Source organism: Oncorhynchus clarkii, chromosome 15 (assembly GCF_045791955.1).
Source record: "Oncorhynchus clarkii lewisi isolate Uvic-CL-2024 chromosome 15, UVic_Ocla_1.0, whole genome shotgun sequence".
NCBI lineage: Eukaryota > Metazoa > Chordata > Actinopteri > Salmoniformes > Salmonidae > Oncorhynchus > Oncorhynchus clarkii.
In genome coordinates, this window is record NC_092161.1 from 19,874,666 (window position 1) to 19,894,692 (window position 20,027).

A 20,027-nucleotide genomic window follows, 5' to 3' on the forward strand; every position below is an offset into this window, starting at 1 on the left:
TTTGTCAGCCAGCCAGTCAGTCAGCCAGTTAGTTTGTCAGCCTGCCAGTCAGTCAGCCATTTAGTTTGTCAGTCAGCCAGCTAGTTTGTCAGCCAGTCAGTTCGTTTGTCAGCCAGTCAGTCAATTAGTCAGTTAGTTTGTCAGCCGGTCAGTTCGTTAGTCAGTTAGTTTGTCAGCCAGTCAGTCAGTTAGTCAGTTAGTTTGTCAGCCAGTCAGTTCGTTTGTCAGCCAGTCAGTCAGTTAGTCAGTTAGTTTGTCAGCCAGTCAGTCAGTTAGTCAGTTAGTTTGTCAGCCAGTCAGTCAGTTAGTCAGTTAGTTTGTCAGCCAGTCAGTCAGTTAGTCAGTTAGTTTGTCAGCCAGTCAGTTCGTTTGTCAGCCAGTCAGTTCGTTTGTCAGCCAGTCAGTCAGTTAGTCAGTTAGTTTGTCAGCCTGTCAGTCAGTCAGTCAGCCAATCAGCCAGCCAGTCAGTTAGTTTGTCAGCCAGTCAGTTAGTCAATCAGCCAGTCAGTCAGTCAGCCAGTCAGTTAGTTTGTCAGCTAGTCAGTTAGTTTGTCAGCCAGTCAGTTAGTTTGTCAGCCAGCCAGTCAATAAGCCAGTCAGTCATCCAGTTAGTTTGTCAGCCAGTCAATCAGTCAGTTAGTTTGTTAGCCAGTCAGCAAGTCAGTTAGTTTGTCAACCAGTCAGTTATTTTGTCAGCCAGTCAGTTATTTTGTCAGCCAGTCAGTCATTTGTTTTGTCAGCCAGTCAGTTAGTTTGTTGTCAGCCAGCCAGTCAGTCAGCCAGTTTGTCAACCAGTCATTTGGTCAGTTAGTTTGTCAGTCAGTTAGTTTGCCAGCCAGTCAGTCAGCCAGTTAGTTTGTCAGCCAGCCAGTCAGTCAGCCAGTTAGTTTGTCAGTCAGCCAGTTAGTTTGTCAGCCAGTCAGTCAGTGTGTCAGCCAGTCAGTTAGTTAGGTTGTCAGCCAGCCAGTCAGTCAGCCAGTTTGTCAACCAGTCATTTAGTCAGTTAGTTTGTCAGTAAGTTAGTTTGTCAGCCAGCCAGTCAGTCAGCCAGTTAGTTTGTCAGCCAGCCAGTCAGTCAGCCAGTTAGTTTGTCAGTCAGCCAGTTAGTTTGTCAGCCAGTCAGTCAGTTAGTCAGTTAGTTTGTCAGTCAGTTAGTTTGTCAGCCAGCCAGTCAGTCAGACAGTTAGTTTGTCAGTCAGTTAGTTTGTCAGCCAGCCAGTCAGTCAGTCAGACAGTTAGTTTGTCAGCCAGCCAGTCAGTCAGCCAGTTAGTTTGTCAGTCAGCCAGTTAGTTTGTCAGCCAGTCAGTTCGTTTGTCAGCCAGTCAGTCAGTTAGTCAGTTAGTTTGTCAGCCGGTCAGTTCGTTAGTCAGTTAGTTTGTCAGCCAGTCAGTCAGTTAGTCAGTTAGTTTGTCAGCCAGTCAGTTCGTTTGTCAGCCAGTCAGTCAGTTAGTCAGTTAGTTTGTCAGCCAGTCAGTCAGTTAGTCAGTTAGTTTGTCAGCCAGTCAGTCAGTTAGTCAGTTAGTTTGTCAGCCAGTCAGTCAGTTAGTCAGTTAGTTTGTCAGCCAGTCAGTTCGTTTGTCAGCCAGTCAGTTCGTTTGTCAGCCAGTCAGTCAGTTAGTCAGTTAGTTTGTCAGCCTGTCAGTCAGTCAGTCAGCCAATCAGCCAGCCAGTCAGTTAGTTTGTCAGCCAGTCAGTTAGTCAATCAGCCAGTCAGTCAGTCAGCCAGTCAGTTAGTTTGTCAGCCAGTCAGTTAGTTTGTCAGCCAGTCAGTTAGTTTGTCAGCCAGTCAGTTAGTCAATCAGCCAGTCAGTCAGTCAGTTAGTCAGTTAGTTTGTCAGCCAGTCAGTTAGTTTGCCAGCTAGTCAGTTAGTTTGTCAGCTAGTCAGTTAGTTTGTCAGTTAGTTTGTCAGCTAGTCAGTTAGTTTGTCAGCCAGTCAGTTAGTTTGTCAGCCAGTCAGTTAGTTTGTCAGCCAGCCAGCCAGTCAATCAGCCAGTCAGTCATTCATTCAGTTAGTTCGTCAGCCAGTCAGTCAGTCAGTCAGCCAATCAGCCAGCCAGTCAGTTAGTTTGTCAGCCAGTCAGTTAGTTTGTCAGCTAGTCAGTTAGTTTGTCAGCCAGCCAGTCAATAACCCAGTCAGTCATCCAGTTAGTTTGTCAGCCAGTCAGTTAGTTTGTCAGCCAGTCAGTTAGTTTGTCAGCCAGTCAGTTAGTTTGTCAGCCAGTCAATCAGTCAGTTAGTTTGTTAGCCAGTCAGCAAGTCAGTTAGTTTGTCAACCAGTCAGTTATTTTGTCAGCCAGTCAGTTATTTTGTCAGCCAGTCAATCATTTGTTTTGTCAGCCAGTCAGTTAGTTTGTTGTCAGCCAGCCAGTCAGTCAGCCAGTTAGTCAACCAGTCATTTGGTCAGTTAGTTTGTCAGTCAGTTAGTTTGTCAGCCAGCCAGTCAGTCAGCCAGTTAGTTTGTCAGTCAGCCAGTTAGTTTGTCAGCCAGTCAGTCAGTGTGTCAGCCAGTCAGTTAGTTAGGTTGTCGGCCAGCCAGTCAGTCAGCCAGTTTGTCAACCAGTCATTTAGTCAGTTAGTTTGTCAGTCAGTTAGTTTGTCAGCCAGCCAGTCAGTCAGACAGTTAGTTTGTCAGCCAGCCAGTCAGTCAGCCAGTTAGTTTGTCAGTCAGCCAGTTAGTTTGTTAGCCAGTCAGTCAGTTAGTCAGTTAGTTTGTCAGTCAGTTAGTTTGTCAGCCAGCCAGTCAGTCAGACAGTTAGTTTGTCAGTCAGTTAGTTTGTCAGCCAGCCAGTCAGTCAGTCAGACAGTTAGTTTGTCAGCCAGCCAGTCAGTCAGCCAGTTAGTTTGTCAGTCAGCCAGTTAGTTTGTCAGCCAGTCAGTTCGTTTGTCAGCCAGTCAGTCAGTTAGTCAGTTAGTTTGTCAGCCAGTCAGTTCGTTAGTCAGTTAGTTTGTCAGCCAGTCAGTCAGTTAGTCAGTTAGTTTGTCAGCCAGTTAGTTTGTCAGCCAGTCAGTTCGTTTGTCAGCCAGTCAGTTCGTTTGTCAGCCAGTCAGTCAGTTAGTCAGTTAGTTTGTTAGCCAGTCAGTCAGTTAGTCAGTTAGTTTGTCAGCCAGTCAGTTCGTTTGTCAGCCAGTCAGTCAGTTAGTCAGTTAGTTTGTCAGCCAGTCAGTCAGTTAGTCAGTTAGTTTGTCAGCCAGTCAGTCAGTTAGTCAGTTAGCTTGTCAGCCAGTCAGTCAGTTAGTCAGTTAGTTTGTCAGCCAGTCAGTCAGTTAGTCAGTTAGTTTGTCAGCCAGTCAGTTCGTTTGTCAGCCAGTCAGTTCGTTTGTCAGCCAGTCAGTCAGTCAGCCAGTTAGTTTGTCAGCTAGTCAGTTAGTTTGTCAGTTAGTCAGTTAGTTTGTCAGCTAGTCAGTTAGTTTGTCAGCCAGTCAGTTAGTTTGTCAGCCAGTCAGTTAGTTTGTCAGCCAGCCAGCCAGTCAATCAGCCAGTCAGTCATTCATTCAGTTAGTTTGTCAGCCAGTCAGTCAGTCAGTCAGCTAATCAGCCAGCCAGTCAGTTAGTTTGTCAGCCAGTCAGTTAGTCAATCAGCCAGTCAGTCAGTCAGCCAGTCAGTTAGTTTGTCAGCCAGTCAGTTAGTTTGTCAGCTAGTCAGTTAGTTTGTCAGCCAGCCAGTCAATAAGCCAGTCAGTCATCCAGTTAGTTTGTCAGTCAGTCAGTTAGTTTGTCAGCTAGTCAGTTAGTTTGTCAGCCAGTCAGTTAGTTTGTCAGCCAGCCAGTCAATAAGCCAGTCAGTCATCCAGTTAGTTTGTCAGCCAGTCAATCAGTCAGTTAGTTTGTTAGCCAGTCAGCAAGTCAGTTAGTTTGTCAACCAGTCAGTTATTTTGTCAGCCAGTCAGTTATTTTGTCAGCCAGTCAGTCATTTGTTTTGTCAGCCAGTCAGTTAGTTTGTTGTCAGCCAGCCAGTCAGTCAGCCAGTTTGTCAACCAGTCATTTGGTCAGTTAGTTTGTCAGTCAGTTAGTTTGTCAGCCAGCCAGTCAGTCAGCCAGTTAGTTTGTCAGCCAGCCAGTCAGTCAGCCAGTTAGTTTGTCAGTCAGTCAGTCAGTGTGTCAGCCAGTCAGTTAGTTAGGTTGTCAGCCAGCCAGTCAGTCAGCCAGTTTGTCAACCAGTCATTTAGTCAGTTAGTTTGTCAGTAAGTTAGTTTGTCAGCCAGCCAGTCAGTCAGCCAGTTAGTTTGTCAGCCTGCCAGTCAGTCAGCCATTTAGTTTGTCAGTCAGCCAGCTAGTTTGTCAGCCAGTCAGTTCGTTTGTCAGCCAGTCAGTCAATTAGTCAGTTAGTTTGTCAGCCGGTCAGTTCGTTAGTCAGTTAGTTTGTCAGCCAGTCAGTCAGTTAGTCAGTTAGTTTGTCAGCCAGTCAGTTCGTTTGTCAGCCAGTCAGTCAGTTAGTCAGTTAGTTTGTCAGCCAGTCAGTCAGTTAGTCAGTTAGTTTGTCAGCCAGTCAGTCAGTTAGTCAGTTAGTTTGTCAGCCAGTCAGTCAGTTAGTCAGTTAGTTTGTCAGCCAGTCAGTTCGTTTGTCAGCCAGTCAGTTCGTTTGTCAGCCAGTCAGTCAGTTAGTCAGTTAGTTTGTCAGCCTGTCAGTCAGTCAGTCAGCCAATCAGCCAGCCAGTCAGTTAGTTTGTCAGCCAGTCAGTTAGTCAATCAGCCAGTCAGTCAGTCAGCCAGTCAGTTAGTTTGTCAGCTAGTCAGTTAGTTTGTCAGCCAGTCAGTTAGTTTGTCAGCCAGCCAGTCAATAAGCCAGTCAGTCATCCAGTTAGTTTGTCAGCCAGTCAATCAGTCAGTTAGTTTGTTAGCCAGTCAGCAAGTCAGTTAGTTTGTCAACCAGTCAGTTATTTTGTCAGCCAGTCAGTTATTTTGTCAGCCAGTCAGTCATTTGTTTTGTCAGCCAGTCAGTTAGTTTGTTGTCAGCCAGCCAGTCAGTCAGCCAGTTTGTCAACCAGTCATTTGGTCAGTTAGTTTGTCAGTCAGTTAGTTTGCCAGCCAGTCAGTCAGCCAGTTAGTTTGTCAGCCAGCCAGTCAGTCAGCCAGTTAGTTTGTCAGTCAGCCAGTTAGTTTGTCAGCCAGTCAGTCAGTGTGTCAGCCAGTCAGTTAGTTAGGTTGTCAGCCAGCCAGTCAGTCAGCCAGTTTGTCAACCAGTCATTTAGTCAGTTAGTTTGTCAGTAAGTTAGTTTGTCAGCCAGCCAGTCAGTCAGCCAGTTAGTTTGTCAGCCAGCCAGTCAGTCAGCCAGTTAGTTTGTCAGTCAGCCAGTTAGTTTGTCAGCCAGTCAGTCAGTTAGTCAGTTAGTTTGTCAGTCAGTTAGTTTGTCAGCCAGCCAGTCAGTCAGACAGTTAGTTTGTCAGTCAGTTAGTTTGTCAGCCAGCCAGTCAGTCAGTCAGACAGTTAGTTTGTCAGCCAGCCAGTCAGTCAGCCAGTTAGTTTGTCAGTCAGCCAGTTAGTTTGTCAGCCAGTCAGTTCGTTTGTCAGCCAGTCAGTCAGTTAGTCAGTTAGTTTGTCAGCCGGTCAGTTCGTTAGTCAGTTAGTTTGTCAGCCAGTCAGTCAGTTAGTCAGTTAGTTTGTCAGCCAGTCAGTTCGTTTGTCAGCCAGTCAGTCAGTTAGTCAGTTAGTTTGTCAGCCAGTCAGTCAGTTAGTCAGTTAGTTTGTCAGCCAGTCAGTCAGTTAGTCAGTTAGTTTGTCAGCCAGTCAGTCAGTTAGTCAGTTAGTTTGTCAGCCAGTCAGTTCGTTTGTCAGCCAGTCAGTTCGTTTGTCAGCCAGTCAGTCAGTTAGTCAGTTAGTTTGTCAGCCTGTCAGTCAGTCAGTCAGCCAATCAGCCAGCCAGTCAGTTAGTTTGTCAGCCAGTCAGTTAGTCAATCAGCCAGTCAGTCAGTCAGCCAGTCAGTTAGTTTGTCAGCCAGTCAGTTAGTTTGTCAGCCAGTCAGTTAGTTTGTCAGCCAGTCAGTTAGTCAATCAGCCAGTCAGTCAGTCAGTTAGTCAGTTAGTTTGTCAGCCAGTCAGTTAGTTTGCCAGCTAGTCAGTTAGTTTGTCAGCTAGTCAGTTAGTTTGTCAGTTAGTTTGTCAGCTAGTCAGTTAGTTTGTCAGCCAGTCAGTTAGTTTGTCAGCCAGTCAGTTAGTTTGTCAGCCAGCCAGCCAGTCAATCAGCCAGTCAGTCATTCATTCAGTTAGTTCGTCAGCCAGTCAGTCAGTCAGTCAGCCAATCAGCCAGCCAGTCAGTTAGTTTGTCAGCCAGTCAGTTAGTTTGTCAGCTAGTCAGTTAGTTTGTCAGCCAGCCAGTCAATAACCCAGTCAGTCATCCAGTTAGTTTGTCAGCCAGTCAGTTAGTTTGTCAGCCAGTCAGTTAGTTTGTCAGCCAGTCAGTTAGTTTGTCAGCCAGTCAATCAGTCAGTTAGTTTGTTAGCCAGTCAGCAAGTCAGTTAGTTTGTCAACCAGTCAGTTATTTTGTCAGCCAGTCAGTTATTTTGTCAGCCAGTCAATCATTTGTTTTGTCAGCCAGTCAGTTAGTTTGTTGTCAGCCAGCCAGTCAGTCAGCCAGTTAGTCAACCAGTCATTTGGTCAGTTAGTTTGTCAGTCAGTTAGTTTGTCAGCCAGCCAGTCAGTCAGCCAGTTAGTTTGTCAGTCAGCCAGTTAGTTTGTCAGCCAGTCAGTCAGTGTGTCAGCCAGTCAGTTAGTTAGGTTGTCGGCCAGCCAGTCAGTCAGCCAGTTTGTCAACCAGTCATTTAGTCAGTTAGTTTGTCAGTCAGTTAGTTTGTCAGCCAGCCAGTCAGTCAGACAGTTAGTTTGTCAGCCAGCCAGTCAGTCAGCCAGTTAGTTTGTCAGTCAGCCAGTTAGTTTGTTAGCCAGTCAGTCAGTTAGTCAGTTAGTTTGTCAGTCAGTTAGTTTGTCAGCCAGCCAGTCAGTCAGACAGTTAGTTTGTCAGTCAGTTAGTTTGTCAGCCAGCCAGTCAGTCAGTCAGACAGTTAGTTTGTCAGCCAGCCAGTCAGTCAGCCAGTTAGTTTGTCAGTCAGCCAGTTAGTTTGTCAGCCAGTCAGTTCGTTTGTCAGCCAGTCAGTCAGTTAGTCAGTTAGTTTGTCAGCCAGTCAGTTCGTTAGTCAGTTAGTTTGTCAGCCAGTCAGTCAGTTAGTCAGTTAGTTTGTCAGCCAGTTAGTTTGTCAGCCAGTCAGTTCGTTTGTCAGCCAGTCAGTTCGTTTGTCAGCCAGTCAGTCAGTTAGTCAGTTAGTTTGTTAGCCAGTCAGTCAGTTAGTCAGTTAGTTTGTCAGCCAGTCAGTTCGTTTGTCAGCCAGTCAGTCAGTTAGTCAGTTAGTTTGTCAGCCAGTCAGTCAGTTAGTCAGTTAGTTTGTCAGCCAGTCAGTCAGTTAGTCAGTTAGCTTGTCAGCCAGTCAGTCAGTTAGTCAGTTAGTTTGTCAGCCAGTCAGTCAGTTAGTCAGTTAGTTTGTCAGCCAGTCAGTTCGTTTGTCAGCCAGTCAGTTCGTTTGTCAGCCAGTCAGTCAGTTAGTCAGTTAGTTTGTCAGCCAGTCAGTCAGTTAGTCAGTTAGTTTGTCAGCCAGTCAGTTCGTTTGTCAGCCAGTCAGTCAGTTAGTCAGTTAGTTTGTCAGCCAGTCAGTTAGTTTGTCAGCCAGCCATTTAGTTTGTCAGCCAGTCAGTCAATCAGTCGGTCAGTTAGTTTGTCAGCCTGCCAGTTCGTTTTTCAGCCAGTCAATTAGTTTTTCAGCCAGTCAGTTAGTTTGTCAGCCAGTCAGTCAGCCAGTTATTTTGTCAGCCAGTCAGTTAGTTTTCAGTCAGTCAGACAGTTAGTTTGTCAGCCAGCCAGTCAGTCAGCCAGTAAGTCAGTCATTATTTGGGAAGCGTCTGTTGTCAATGACCATACATTGTGAATTTTTCGGTGCACTCTCGAAAAGAAACAAGACAATGTTTCTTTCTGTAGAGGTTAGTTCGTTTTTGTTAGCTTTCTTTGTATTTTGAATGCCGTGTCGGTGTCTTCAATTTCTGTGTGGCCTTCTTGCTTTTAATGTTCTGAATTTGTAACTGTAGAGTTTATTTCATCCATGTCATGGTTAGTATTATTAGTGATGGGCACTGATATGAAAAATCTATATCAATATTGCATTTTGCATTTTTTCAAACCAATATCAAAGATTGCAACTGTATGGACTTAACTTCTACGGCTTTGTGAAATTCAGACAAGTTCTTGCTTACTGCCCATTGAATGTTCTGGGGGCCTAACCTAGCCAACTTGTTTGAACACAATGGGAAGCTCGTTGATGGCCCATCAGCAGGCAGTTAATCTAAGTTGAGAGCCTGTGATAGGGCTTTATGCCTGCAGAAACACTAATGTTTCCTCTTTTACATAAAAGTGTGGGTTAAAAGCAAGGATAAGCCAATATCACGATGTGCCTTGCTCATATCTATTACAAACTATATTGATATCATATCGAATTATCGATATTGGTGCCCACCACTAATTATTATCGACAGTGAGTCGTTGTGTTGTTCCTTATACAATTATTGTAATTTTTGTAACTTATTATACAGAGTAATGCACTGTAGTTAAGTCACTGTAAACAAGCCCCACTATACAGTATGTAATTGTTAAAAGTAAGAGGCCACTAACTTCCAGAATTTTTTATAAATATTTTTGTTAAATGTTTAAATTACATATACATAATAACCATTTTCAGTTATTAGATCTAAAACAGTTCCTTATGATTAGACAGAACTAGCTAATCAAAGATTCTATTTATGTCCATTTCTATGACCATGTGTGTGCGTGCTGACCTATTGACCTTGGGCAGGCCTGAAGACCATTGTGGGCGCGCTGATCCAGTCGGTGAAGAAGCTGGCGGACGTGATGATCCTGACCGTGTTCTGCCTCAGTGTGTTTGCCCTCATTGGCCTGCAGCTCTTCATGGGTAATCTGCGGCAGAAGTGCGTCCGCAGCACAGCGCACTGCGTCAACAACACCCTCAACACCAACACCACCTTCTTCTGCAACAACCGAACGTGGCCCTCGCTCAAAGACTTCATTGCAGACGAAGGTGAGCGCTGTGCGCCAGTTAAACACCTGTTTAATGAATGAATGTATCATTTAGTTAAAAAGGCTGACCCTATTGAGAGCAAAGATCCCTTTTGCGAGAGAGACTTGTTGTATAGGGTGGCTTAGGGCTAAATGCCCCCCAGGGTTAAACACCCCCCCTCCTGTAATTCACATAATTTCCTGGAGGCCACTAGTCTTTCCCTGGAGGCCACTAGGCTTTCCCTGGAGGCCACTAGTCTTTCCCTGGAGGTCACTAGCCTTTCCCTGGAGGCCACTAGCCTTTCCCTGGAGGCCACTAGCCTTTCCCTGGAGGCCTCTAGCCTTTCCCTGGAGGCCACTAGCCTTTCACTGGAGGCCACTAGCCTTTCCCTGGAGGCCACTAGTCTTTCCCTGGAGGCCACTAGTCTTTCCCTGGAGGCCACTTGTCTTTCCCTGGAGGCCACTAGTCTTTCCCTGGAGGCCACTATTTTTTCCCTGGAGGCCACTTGTCTTTCCCTGGAGGCCACTTGTCTTTCCCTGGAGGCCACTTGTCTTTCCCTGGATGCCACTAGTCTTTCCCTGGAGGCCACTAGTTTTTCCCTGGCGGCCACTATTTTTTCCCTGGAGGCCACTTGTCATTCCCTGGAGGCCACTAGGCTTTCCCTGGATGCCACTAGGCTTTCCCTGGAGGCCACTAGGCTTTCCCTGGAGGCCACTATTTTTTCCCTGGAGGCCACTTGTCTTTCCCTGGAGGCCACTTGTCTTTCCCTGGAGGCCACTTGTCTTTCCCTGGATGCCACTAGTCTTTCCCTGGAGGCCACTAGTTTTTCCCTGGAGGCCACTATTTTTTCCCTGGAGGCCACTTGTCATTCCCTGGAGGCCACTAGGCTTTCCCTGGATGCCACTAGGCTTTCCCTGGAGGCCACTAGGCTTTCCCTGGATGCAACTAGTCTTTCCCTGGAGGCCACTAGTTTTTCCCTGGAGGCCACTAGTTTTTCCCTGGAGGCCACTTGTCTTTCCCTGGAGGCCACCTGCCATTCCCTGGAGGCCACTAGGCTTTCCCTGGATGACACTAGGCTTTCCCTCGAGGCCACTAGGCTTTCCCTGGATGCAACTAGTCTTTCCCTGGAGGCCACTAGTTTTTCCCTGGAGGCCACTAGTTTTTCCCTGGAGGCCACTAGTTTTTCCCTGGAGGCCACTTGTCATTCCCTGGATGCCACTAGGCTTTCCCTGGATGCCACTAGGCTTTCCCTGGAGGCCACTAGGCTTTCCCTGGATGCCACTAGGCTTTCCCTTGATGCAACTAGTCTTTCCCTGGAGGCCACTAGTCTTTCCCTGGAGGCCACTAGTCTTTCCCTGGAGGCCACTACTCTTTCCCTGGAGGCCACTAGTCTTTCCCTGGAGGCCACTAGTCTTTCCCTGGAGGCCACTAGTCTTTCCCTGGAGGCCACTACTCTTTCCCTGGAGGCCACTAGTCTTTCCCTGGAGGCCACTAGTCTTTCCCTGGATGCCTCTAGTCATGCTCAACTAAAAGTGTAATCTGTCTCATCTCAGTTTTGTAGATCATCCCAACAAACAATATTGAGGTACATTGATTGAATATTTTGTCATTTAGAAAAAGTGATATTTATCTAATCTAATGAAGTTAGATCTATGAACCTTTCATATACAGTACCAGTCAAAAGTTTGAACACCTACTCATTTTTTAAAAACTATTTTCTACATTGTAGAATAATAGTGAAGACATCAAAACTATGAAATAACACATATCAAATCATGTAGTAACCAAAAAGTGTTAAACAAATATAACAAACATATTTTATATTTTAGATTCTTCAAAGTAGCCACCCATTGCCTTGATGACAGCTTTGGAAACTCTTGGCATTCTCTCAACCAGCTTCATGAGGTACACCTGGAATGCATTTCAATTAACAACTGTGCCTTGTTCAAATTTAATGTGTGGAATTTCTTTCCTTCTCAATGCGTTTGAACCAATCAGTTGTGTTGTGGCAAGGTAGGGGTGGTATACAGAAGATAGCCCTATTTGGTAAAAGACCAAGTCCATATTATGGCAAGAACAGATCAAATAAGCAAAGAGAAACGACAGTCCATCATTACTTTAAGACACGAAAGTCAGTCAATGCGGAACATTTCAAGAACTTTGAAAGTTTCTTTGAGTGCAGTTGCAAAAACCATCAAGCGCTAGGATGAAACTGGCTCACATGAGGACCGCCACAGGAAAGGAAGACTCAGAGTTACCTCTGCTTCAGAAGATAAGTTCATTAGCGTTACCAGCCTCAGAAATTGCAGCCCAAATAAATGCTTCACAGAGTTCAAATAACAGACACATCTCGACATCAACTGTTCAGAGGAGACAGCACAAATCAGGCCTTCATGGTTGAATTGCTGCAAAGAAACGACTACTAAAGGACACCAATAAGAAGAAGAGACTTGCTCGGGCCAAGAAATACAAGCAATGGACATTAGACTGTGGAAATCTGTCCTTTGGTCAATGAGACCCATTTTGAGATTTTTGGTTCCAACTGCCATGTCTTTGTGAGATGCAGAGTAGGTGAACAGATGATCTCTGCATGTGTGGTTCCCACTGTGAAGCATGGAGGAGGAGGTGTGATGGTGAGGGGGAGCTTTGCTGGTGACACTGTCTGTGATTTATTTAGAATTCTAGGCACATTTAACCAGCATGGCTACCACAGCATTCTGCAGCGATACACCATCCCGTCTGGTTTGCACTTAGTGGGACTATCATTTGTTTTTCAACAGGACAATCAATGATCCAACGCACCTCCAGGCTGTGTAAGGGCTATTTGACCAAGAAGGAGAGTGATGAGGTGCTTTGTCAGATGACGTGGCCTTCACAATCACCCAACCTCAAGCCAATTGAGATGGTTTGGGATGAGTTGGACAGCAGAGTGAAGGAAAAGCAGCCAACAAGTGCTCAACATATGTGGAAACTCCTTCAAGACTGTTGGAAAAGCATTCCAGGTGAAGTTGGTTGAGAGAATGCCAAGAGTGTGCAAAGCAGTCATCAAGGCAAAGGGTGGCTACTTTGAAGAATCTCAAATGTAAAATATATTTGTGTTTGTTAACACTTTTTTTGGTTACTACATTATTCCATATGTGTTATTTCATAGTTTTGATGTCTTCACTATTATTCTGCAATGTAGAAAAACCCTTGAATGAGTAGGTGTGTCCAATATTTTGACTGGTACTGTATAGAAATCTTACCAAAACTGAAAATAGAAATTCCCTTAAATTACCCTATTAGGAGACTGAAAATCGATTTTTGAGGGGTAAAAACCATACTACTAAAAAACGAAATGTTTTGTACTCGATAGCTTTTTGCCAAAAATTAGAATACTCTATATCAAATCAAATGTATTTATATAGCCCTTCGTACATCAGCTGATATCTCAAAGTGCTGTACAGAAACCCAGCCTAAAACGCCAAACAGCAAGCAATGCAGATGTAGAAGCACGGTGGCTAGGAAAAACTCCCTAGAAAGGCCAAAACCTAGGAAGAAACCTAGAGAGGAACCAGGCTATGTGGGGTGGCCAGTCCTCTTCTGGCTGTGCCGTGTGGAGATTATAACAGAACATGGCCAAGATGTTCAAATGTTCATAAATGACCAGCATGGTCCAATAATAATAAGGCAGAACAGTTGAAACTGGAGCAGCAGCACGGCCAGGTGGACTGGGGACAGCAAGGAGTAATCATGTCAGGTAGTCCTGAGGCATGGTCCTAGGGCTCAGGTCTTCCGAGAGAGAGAAAGAAAGAGAGAAAGAGAGAATTAGAGAGAGCACACTTAAATTCACACAGGACACCGAATAGGACAGGAGAAGTACTCCAGATATAACAAACTGACCCTAGCCCCCCGACACATAAACTACTGCAGCATAAATACTGGAGGCTGAGACAGGAGGGGTCAGGAGACACTGTGGCCCCATCCGAGGACACCCCCGGACAGGGCCAAACAGGAAGGATATAACCCCACCCACTTTGCCAAAGCACAGCCCCCACACCACTAGAGGGATATCTTCAACCACCAACTTACCATCCTGAGACAAAGCCGAGTATAGCCCACAACGATCTCCGCCACGGCACAACCCAGACAGGAAGATCACATCAGTGACTCAACCCACTCAAGTGACGCACCCCTCCCAGGGACAGTATGAAAGAGCCCCAGTAAGCCAGTGACTCAGCCCCTGTAATAGGGAAAGAGGGGAACCAATCCCAGTGGAAAGAGGGGAACCGGCCAGGCAGAGACAGCAAGGGCGGTTCGTTGCTCCAGAGCCTTTCCGTTCACCTTCTCACTCCTGGGCCAGACTACACACAATCATATGACCCACTGAAGAGATGAGTCTTCAGTAAAGACTTAAAGGTTGAGACCAAGTTTGCGTCTCTTACATAGGTAGTCAGACCATTCCATAAAAATGGAGCTCTATAGGAGAAAGCCCTGCCTCCAGCTGTTTGCTTAGAAATTCTAGGGACAATTAGGAGGCCTGCGTCTTGTGACCGCAGCGTACGTGTAGGTATGTACGGCAGGACCAAATCAGAGAGATATAGGTAGGAGCAAGCCCATTTAATGCTTTGTAGGTTAGCAGTAAAACCTTGAAATCAGCCCTTGCCTTGACAGGAAGCCAGTGTAGGGAGGCTAGCACTGGAGTAATATGATCAAATTTATATTCCCTGCCACTGATACAATGTAATTAGACATATGCAATAGCTTGGGCCTGCCTAAAGTTTTGGTGATGTTGAGCTTTTACTCAAGGCTACGTGTGTTATTAACGTGTGATATGATATGTGAAGTATCCTCGAAATATGAAAAAATTAACAACACTAGAGCAGTAGATTATATGTTAGTGTATAAGATGAACATGCTGTAATATAGATCTGGTTTCAAACAATATTTGAAATCTTTCAAATACTCTCAGTTTTTGCTTTAACCTGCCTGCAGTGCCACTTGGACAGAGTTTGCACTTTTGGGACTCTTCCATTGATTCCATTGCGCCAGCCAAGCGTAATCAAACACAGGTAAAGTATTTGAACGATTTCAACTAGTTGAACCCAGGTCTGGTTCACATGCAATTGTAGTGATTGATGTTTTTTAACTGCACTAATATGGTCATGTTGTTGGTTGTGGGTCTCTTAGCTTTGGGTAAGTCTTACAGTTGTTGTGTGACAGTGACGTCAACCAAACGTTACATGCAGCCATAGCATAACATGTTTGCAGAGGATAATGTGTATTCTAGAAAACGGCTCACACAGCAGTTGTTTGAGGCTCATTATGGACACACAGGACATGGCAGTGTTCTGTTCCATTGTCCTCTGTACTGACCTATCCAAACAGGCAATAACAGAGACAACCCTGCAGCGATGGGATTACTAGGGTCCACCCTCACCAACACAAATCATTGCGTGCTAACCTTTGCTGCACAACACTGACGTGGCACAGATGTTTAAATGGACTGACGTTCCTCTAATGGAGAATGATTGTCACATGACGAGACCACATGACGCCTGACCATCATGATGTAATGATAGTAAACACCACAGCCAAACAAACAAGGCAAAAACAAAGAACAGCTCAATATTGTTTCCTAAGATTGCATCTATAATTGTTTCTTTAACACAGCAACAATGCATAGCTCTTTTTTTTTTAAAACACACACTTGTCAAAATGTAAGACTCATCTTTTTTTGTGGGAGTCGGCAGCAACTCAGTTACTGGGTTCTGCTATGCTATTCATTCATTCATTCACCCTCCCTTTAACTTCAAGCAGGCTCCGCTACAAATCACATCACCAGGCTACTGGTCCCTAAAAGCTTGGGGGAAACACAAAACAATTGTCACGTTCTGACCTTTATTTCCTTTGTTTTGTATTTATTTATTATGGTCAGGGCGTGAGTTGGGTGGGCAGTCTATGTTGGTTTTTCTATGTTTTGGGGCATTTCTATGTTTTCGGCCTAGTATGGTTCTCAATCAGAGGCAGGTGTCATTGGTTGTCTCTGATTGAGAATCATACTTAGGTAGCCTGGGTTGCACTGTTTGTTTGTGGGTGATTGTCTATGTTAGTGGCTTGTGTCAGCACAGGTCTCATTTTGTAGCTTCACGGTCGAATTTGGTTTATTGTTTTTGTTACTCTTTTGTATAGTGTTCAGTCTTTCTTTATTAAAGATTTTACCATGGACACTTACCACGCCGCATATTGGTCCTCTGATCCTTCTCGCCTCTCCTCTTCAGACGAAGAGGAGGACGACCGTGACAACTAACATTTTCTTAATTTGATAAATGATTAAAATCCTACATCCAGTGGGTTGTTTAAGGGTGGGATGATTTGAGATCAGTGATTAATATAATACAGTCAATAAACAACTTTCCCCAAGCAGGGCATTCTGGTCATAAGGTCTGAGTACCATTGAAATACTTTTAACCTTGAGATGCTAATGCTTTTGGGCACATTCAGCAATACTGGAGCAATGTAATCAACAACAAAAAAAATCTTTCTCCCCTTTTCAGACAACTACTACAAAGTGGAGGGAGCTAAGGATGCCTTAATATGTGGGGACGGGAGTGATGCTGGGTAAGTGACACTGCTCTTTCTCCTCGTTCTATTGCTAAAGAAAATGACAGTGAACAATAGCCAATAAATATGAATGTGCATCACTGTGAAGAGAGGTTAGTACCACTCTGTATGTGTTGTAGCCAGCTCCCCTCTTGTTGATCTTGTTTGGCATGGTAAGGAACAAAAACAGAAGGGTTGGCGAAATACCAAACAGACCGGACCACCAGGCTAGTGTGACGGTGGCTTGTACTCTAGATGGTTTAACCATAGCCTCATGATCCATAGCCTCATGAACCTTAGCCTCGTGTTGTATGCTCTAGTCTAGTACATGCTGTTGAGCAGTACCAGAGGATGTCACAAAGGGGCCCTGAGGTTAGGGTTTAGGTGGCTGAGATGATGCCTGTCGCTGTGTGGCTAAGTCAACAGAGATAGCCTGGCTCTGAGGGTGTGAGTCAGCAAGACGGAGTGATGGTCGACTGATGGCGACTCAGCTGCCCTCAGGCTGTAGAGAGACGACACCATGGGCTTATCAACCACCATCCATCCTGTGAGAGCCAAAAGGCTTTAACAAGCTAGTGGGCCTTGACAGTGACTTTAACTATGGTTGCGTTGCTAATATGCCAGAATTGGTTTCCTCAAACTATGCTTGATGAGTAAGCTTGCATTGGACGGGAATACGTGTTAGCACTAATGTGTGTTTAGGCTTTAGCTCAGAGGGATAATGCATTTTTGAGTCATGCAGATTGACACTGGTGCGCTACACAGTAGGCTTGCAGATCCAAGAAGGACCGAATCCCACAGTTTTTTGTAGATATTCTTGCTGTCATGATGCGTGCACCCCAAGTTATATAGCACAGTTGGAGTAATGTGTATAGAAGTAAGCCCAGCTACCCTATTGAGGAGATGCAAAGATGAGCCAAGGGACCTAATTCGGGGAGAAAACAGGGTAAAAAAAATATGCTTTTAGCCATACCACCCTGGACACGCCTGTTCAGGGTTGGGCCTGGTTAGTACTGGGACGGGAGACTGCCTGGAAATACCCGATGCCGTAACCAAAAAACTATAATATAGTACCAGTCAAAAGGTTGGACACACCTACTCATTCAAGGGTTTTTCTTTATTTTACTATTTTCTACATTGTAAAATGATAGTGAAGACATCAAAACTATAAAATAACACATGGAATCATGTTGTAACCAAAAAAGTGTTAAACAAATCAAAATATATGTTATATTTGAGATTCTTCAAAGTAGCCACCATTTGCCTTGTTGACAGCTTTGCACATTTTTGGCATTCTCTCAACCAGCTTCACCTGGAATTATTTTCCAACAGTCTTGAAGGAGTTCTCACATATGCTGCGCACTTGTTGGCTGCTTTTCCTTCAGTCTGCGGTCCAACTCATCCCAAACCATCTCAATTGGCTTGAGGTCGGGTGATTGTGGATTGTGGAGGCCATCCACAACACTCTTTTGGTTACTACATGATTTCATATGTGTTATTTCATAGTTTTGATGCCTTCACTATTATTCTACAACGTAGAAAATAGTTCAAAATATGGAAAAACCCTTGAATGAGTAGGTGTGTCCAAACTTTTGACTGGTACTGTATATATAAAATAAGTAAGCCCAGTTTATAAATAGTCATTTAGTTCAACTAATAACTTTGGTGTGTGTCACTTTGACATTGGATAATCTTCATGTTTTAAGGATTGGGGCCAACAAAAAATTAATAATAATATCTCAGAAAATAATGGTCAATTTACAATTCCTTAATATATCTCCCACATTCACTGAAGTGAAATGACATTGACCTCAACCCAAAACGGATGTATTCTGGACCAGGATTTGGCAATTGGGAGAACATGCATGTTGCATGGCTGGGGGTAAATCACCAAACGTGTCGGCTCATCACCCTGGCCATGAGTGTGACATGCTAGTACCCGGCTGCCCTCTAGATGACAGTATGAAGGGTTGAGCCATGGGAGACTGCAGTTAGCATATCAACATGTGACCTCTGACATCCCCTGTGTACTGTGTACATTTTAGGATACCCAGTGGCAATTGTATCCATAGAAAGAAGGCGGGCCTGAACACAACTACACTGAGCATGCAACAGTGAAAAATGTGTCCATGAAGTGTGGCATCTTTCTTAGCAATTAAGCAACAACATGATAGTCACTTTCAGGGAGGATAAGGGTGGCATCTTTAATATTCGTCAAGTTAACATCAGATGGCAACTTTCCGAATCATTCTGATGTTGTTCTGAGACATTCTGAATCCCATTCTCAGCCCAACTACTCATCAAATTAATGTACTTTACATAGACATGGAATTAATGAATGCCCTCAACACTAGCATGACCCGTCATGCCAACACTCTAATCCTGTAACGCCAAGTGATTTTGGAGCAACGGGCAGGAGTGGCAGGATAGGAGTGCCAGGGCTAAGATCTAGGGTTTTACAAAGTAAATAATACCCATCTGTATTCTGTTGGGTGCCAAGCTCTAATGTGCACCACGGTTTCCATTTTGCTCCAACCACAAACGCGGACAAAATAGTCCCCACTTTCAATTTAATCTCCTACTTTTATACTTACAAAATAATGATGGAAAATGAATACCAACAACATTTCATCCATGTCTTTTCCAGGAACTCACACAGGAAATCACACAGGCAGTCTCCATCAAATGAAAGCCTCTTCCAATGCCCTCAATGTCGCATGATGCTAGCTCATGCTTTCAACACCCCCCACCACAAAGGGTTAAAAATGTTCTTTAAAAAGCTGCTGTAATTGATACCGGGATATTTCAACATTCTAATCTCCCCCCCCCTCCATCTTTTCTTTTTAAAAATTCCTGAGACTGGGAATCTATTGAAGATGTAATGGAAAGTAGGAAAAACATACGGGTTGTGTGTTATTGGGCGAATGCCTAAAGGGAGAGCAGAGTAATGGTCCCTTGGGGTGAGTTATGGCGGGCTGGGGACACGGTAAATGTAACATCTGCCTCCAGCCACACGGAGACAAAGGATGTATTTGTCTGTCTCTCTGAGAGATAACATCCAATCCAATCGCACGCTCCAGCTTGTGTCCACGAATGATAAAACAGCCAGGCTCTAAGCTTTGTCTGTCTGGTGCATGGTGATTGGTCAGCAAACTCCAAAGTTCTGATTTATGCAGCGTTCAAGTACTAGTCGGAACTGGGAAACTCTGACTTGCTAACTGGTTGTAGTTATATATGTTCCACGTTCAACTAGTTAGCAAGTCGGAAATGATCAAGTTTTCTATTTCCGACTAGCACGTGAACACGGCATAAATCAGCTTTGAAGTTTGGTGACCAATTAGTCGCCATATTTTAGCCATTGATTCAATTTAAATGGAACAATAAAGGTATTAAATACTGTGGCCTTACATGGCCTTAAATAATGTCTCATCTTCATTTTTTTGTGCTATGATTTCTTACTCTTTAACAAAATGCCAAACACCCATCTAAGTGGTCAGAGGATGGAACTGCCTCAAATGTTAAGTGAAATACACTGTATATACAAAAGTATGTGGACACCCCTTCAAATTAGTGGATTTGGCTATTTCAGCCTCACCCATTGCTGACAGGTGTATAAAATCGAGCACACAGCCATGCAATCTCCATGGACAACGTTTGACAGTAGAATGACCTTACTGAAGAACTCTTTCAATGTGGCACCGTCATAGGATTCCATCTTTCCGACAAGTCAGTTCGTCAAATTTCTGCCCTGCTAGAGCTGCCCCAGTCAACAGTAAGTGCTGTTATTGTGAAGTGGAAACGTCTAGGACAACGACTCAGCTGCAAAGTAGTAGGCTACACAAGCTCACAGAACGGGACCACCGAGTGCTGAAGCGAGTAGCGTGTGAAAAAATGCTTATTACCAAGTTCTAAACTGCCTCTGGAAGCAACGTCAGCACAATAACTGTTAGTCTGGAGCTTCATGAAAGGGGATTCCATGGCCGAGCAGCCGCACACAAGCCTAAGATCACCATGCGCAATGCCAAGCATCAGCTGGAGTAGTGTAATGCTTGACGCCATTGGACTCTGGAGCAGTCGAAACATGTTCTCTGGAGTGATGAATCATGCTTCACCATCTGGCAGTCAGACGGACGAATCTGGGTTTGCCAGATGCCAGGAGAACGCTACCTGCCAGAATGCGGAGTGACGACTGTAAAGTAAAGGTAGAGGAAGAATAATGGTCTGGAGCTGTTTTTCATGGATCGGGCTAGGCCCCTTGGTCCAGTGAAGGGAAATCTTAACACTACAGCATACAATCACATTTTAGATGATTCTGTGTTTCCAACGTTGTGCCAACAGTTTGGGGAAGGCCCTTTCATGTTTCAGCATGATAATGCCCCCATGCACAAAGC

The 20,027-nt window shown here is 44.6% G+C and overlaps 1 protein-coding gene across 1 annotated transcript in view; it reads left to right on the plus strand.

The window, feature by feature from the left end:
* The window catches only part of LOC139367023 (sodium channel protein type 3 subunit alpha-like), a 177,973-nt gene that overhangs the window by 38,796 nt on the left and 119,150 nt on the right, over positions 1 to 20,027 (plus strand). Inside the window, exons 6-7 of the mRNA XM_071104908.1 lie at positions 8,833 to 9,075; positions 15,591 to 15,654. Coding sequence (XP_070961009.1) covers positions 8,833 to 9,075; positions 15,591 to 15,654 — 307 coding nt within the window. The remainder of the gene's footprint in view (positions 1 to 8,832; positions 9,076 to 15,590; positions 15,655 to 20,027) is intronic.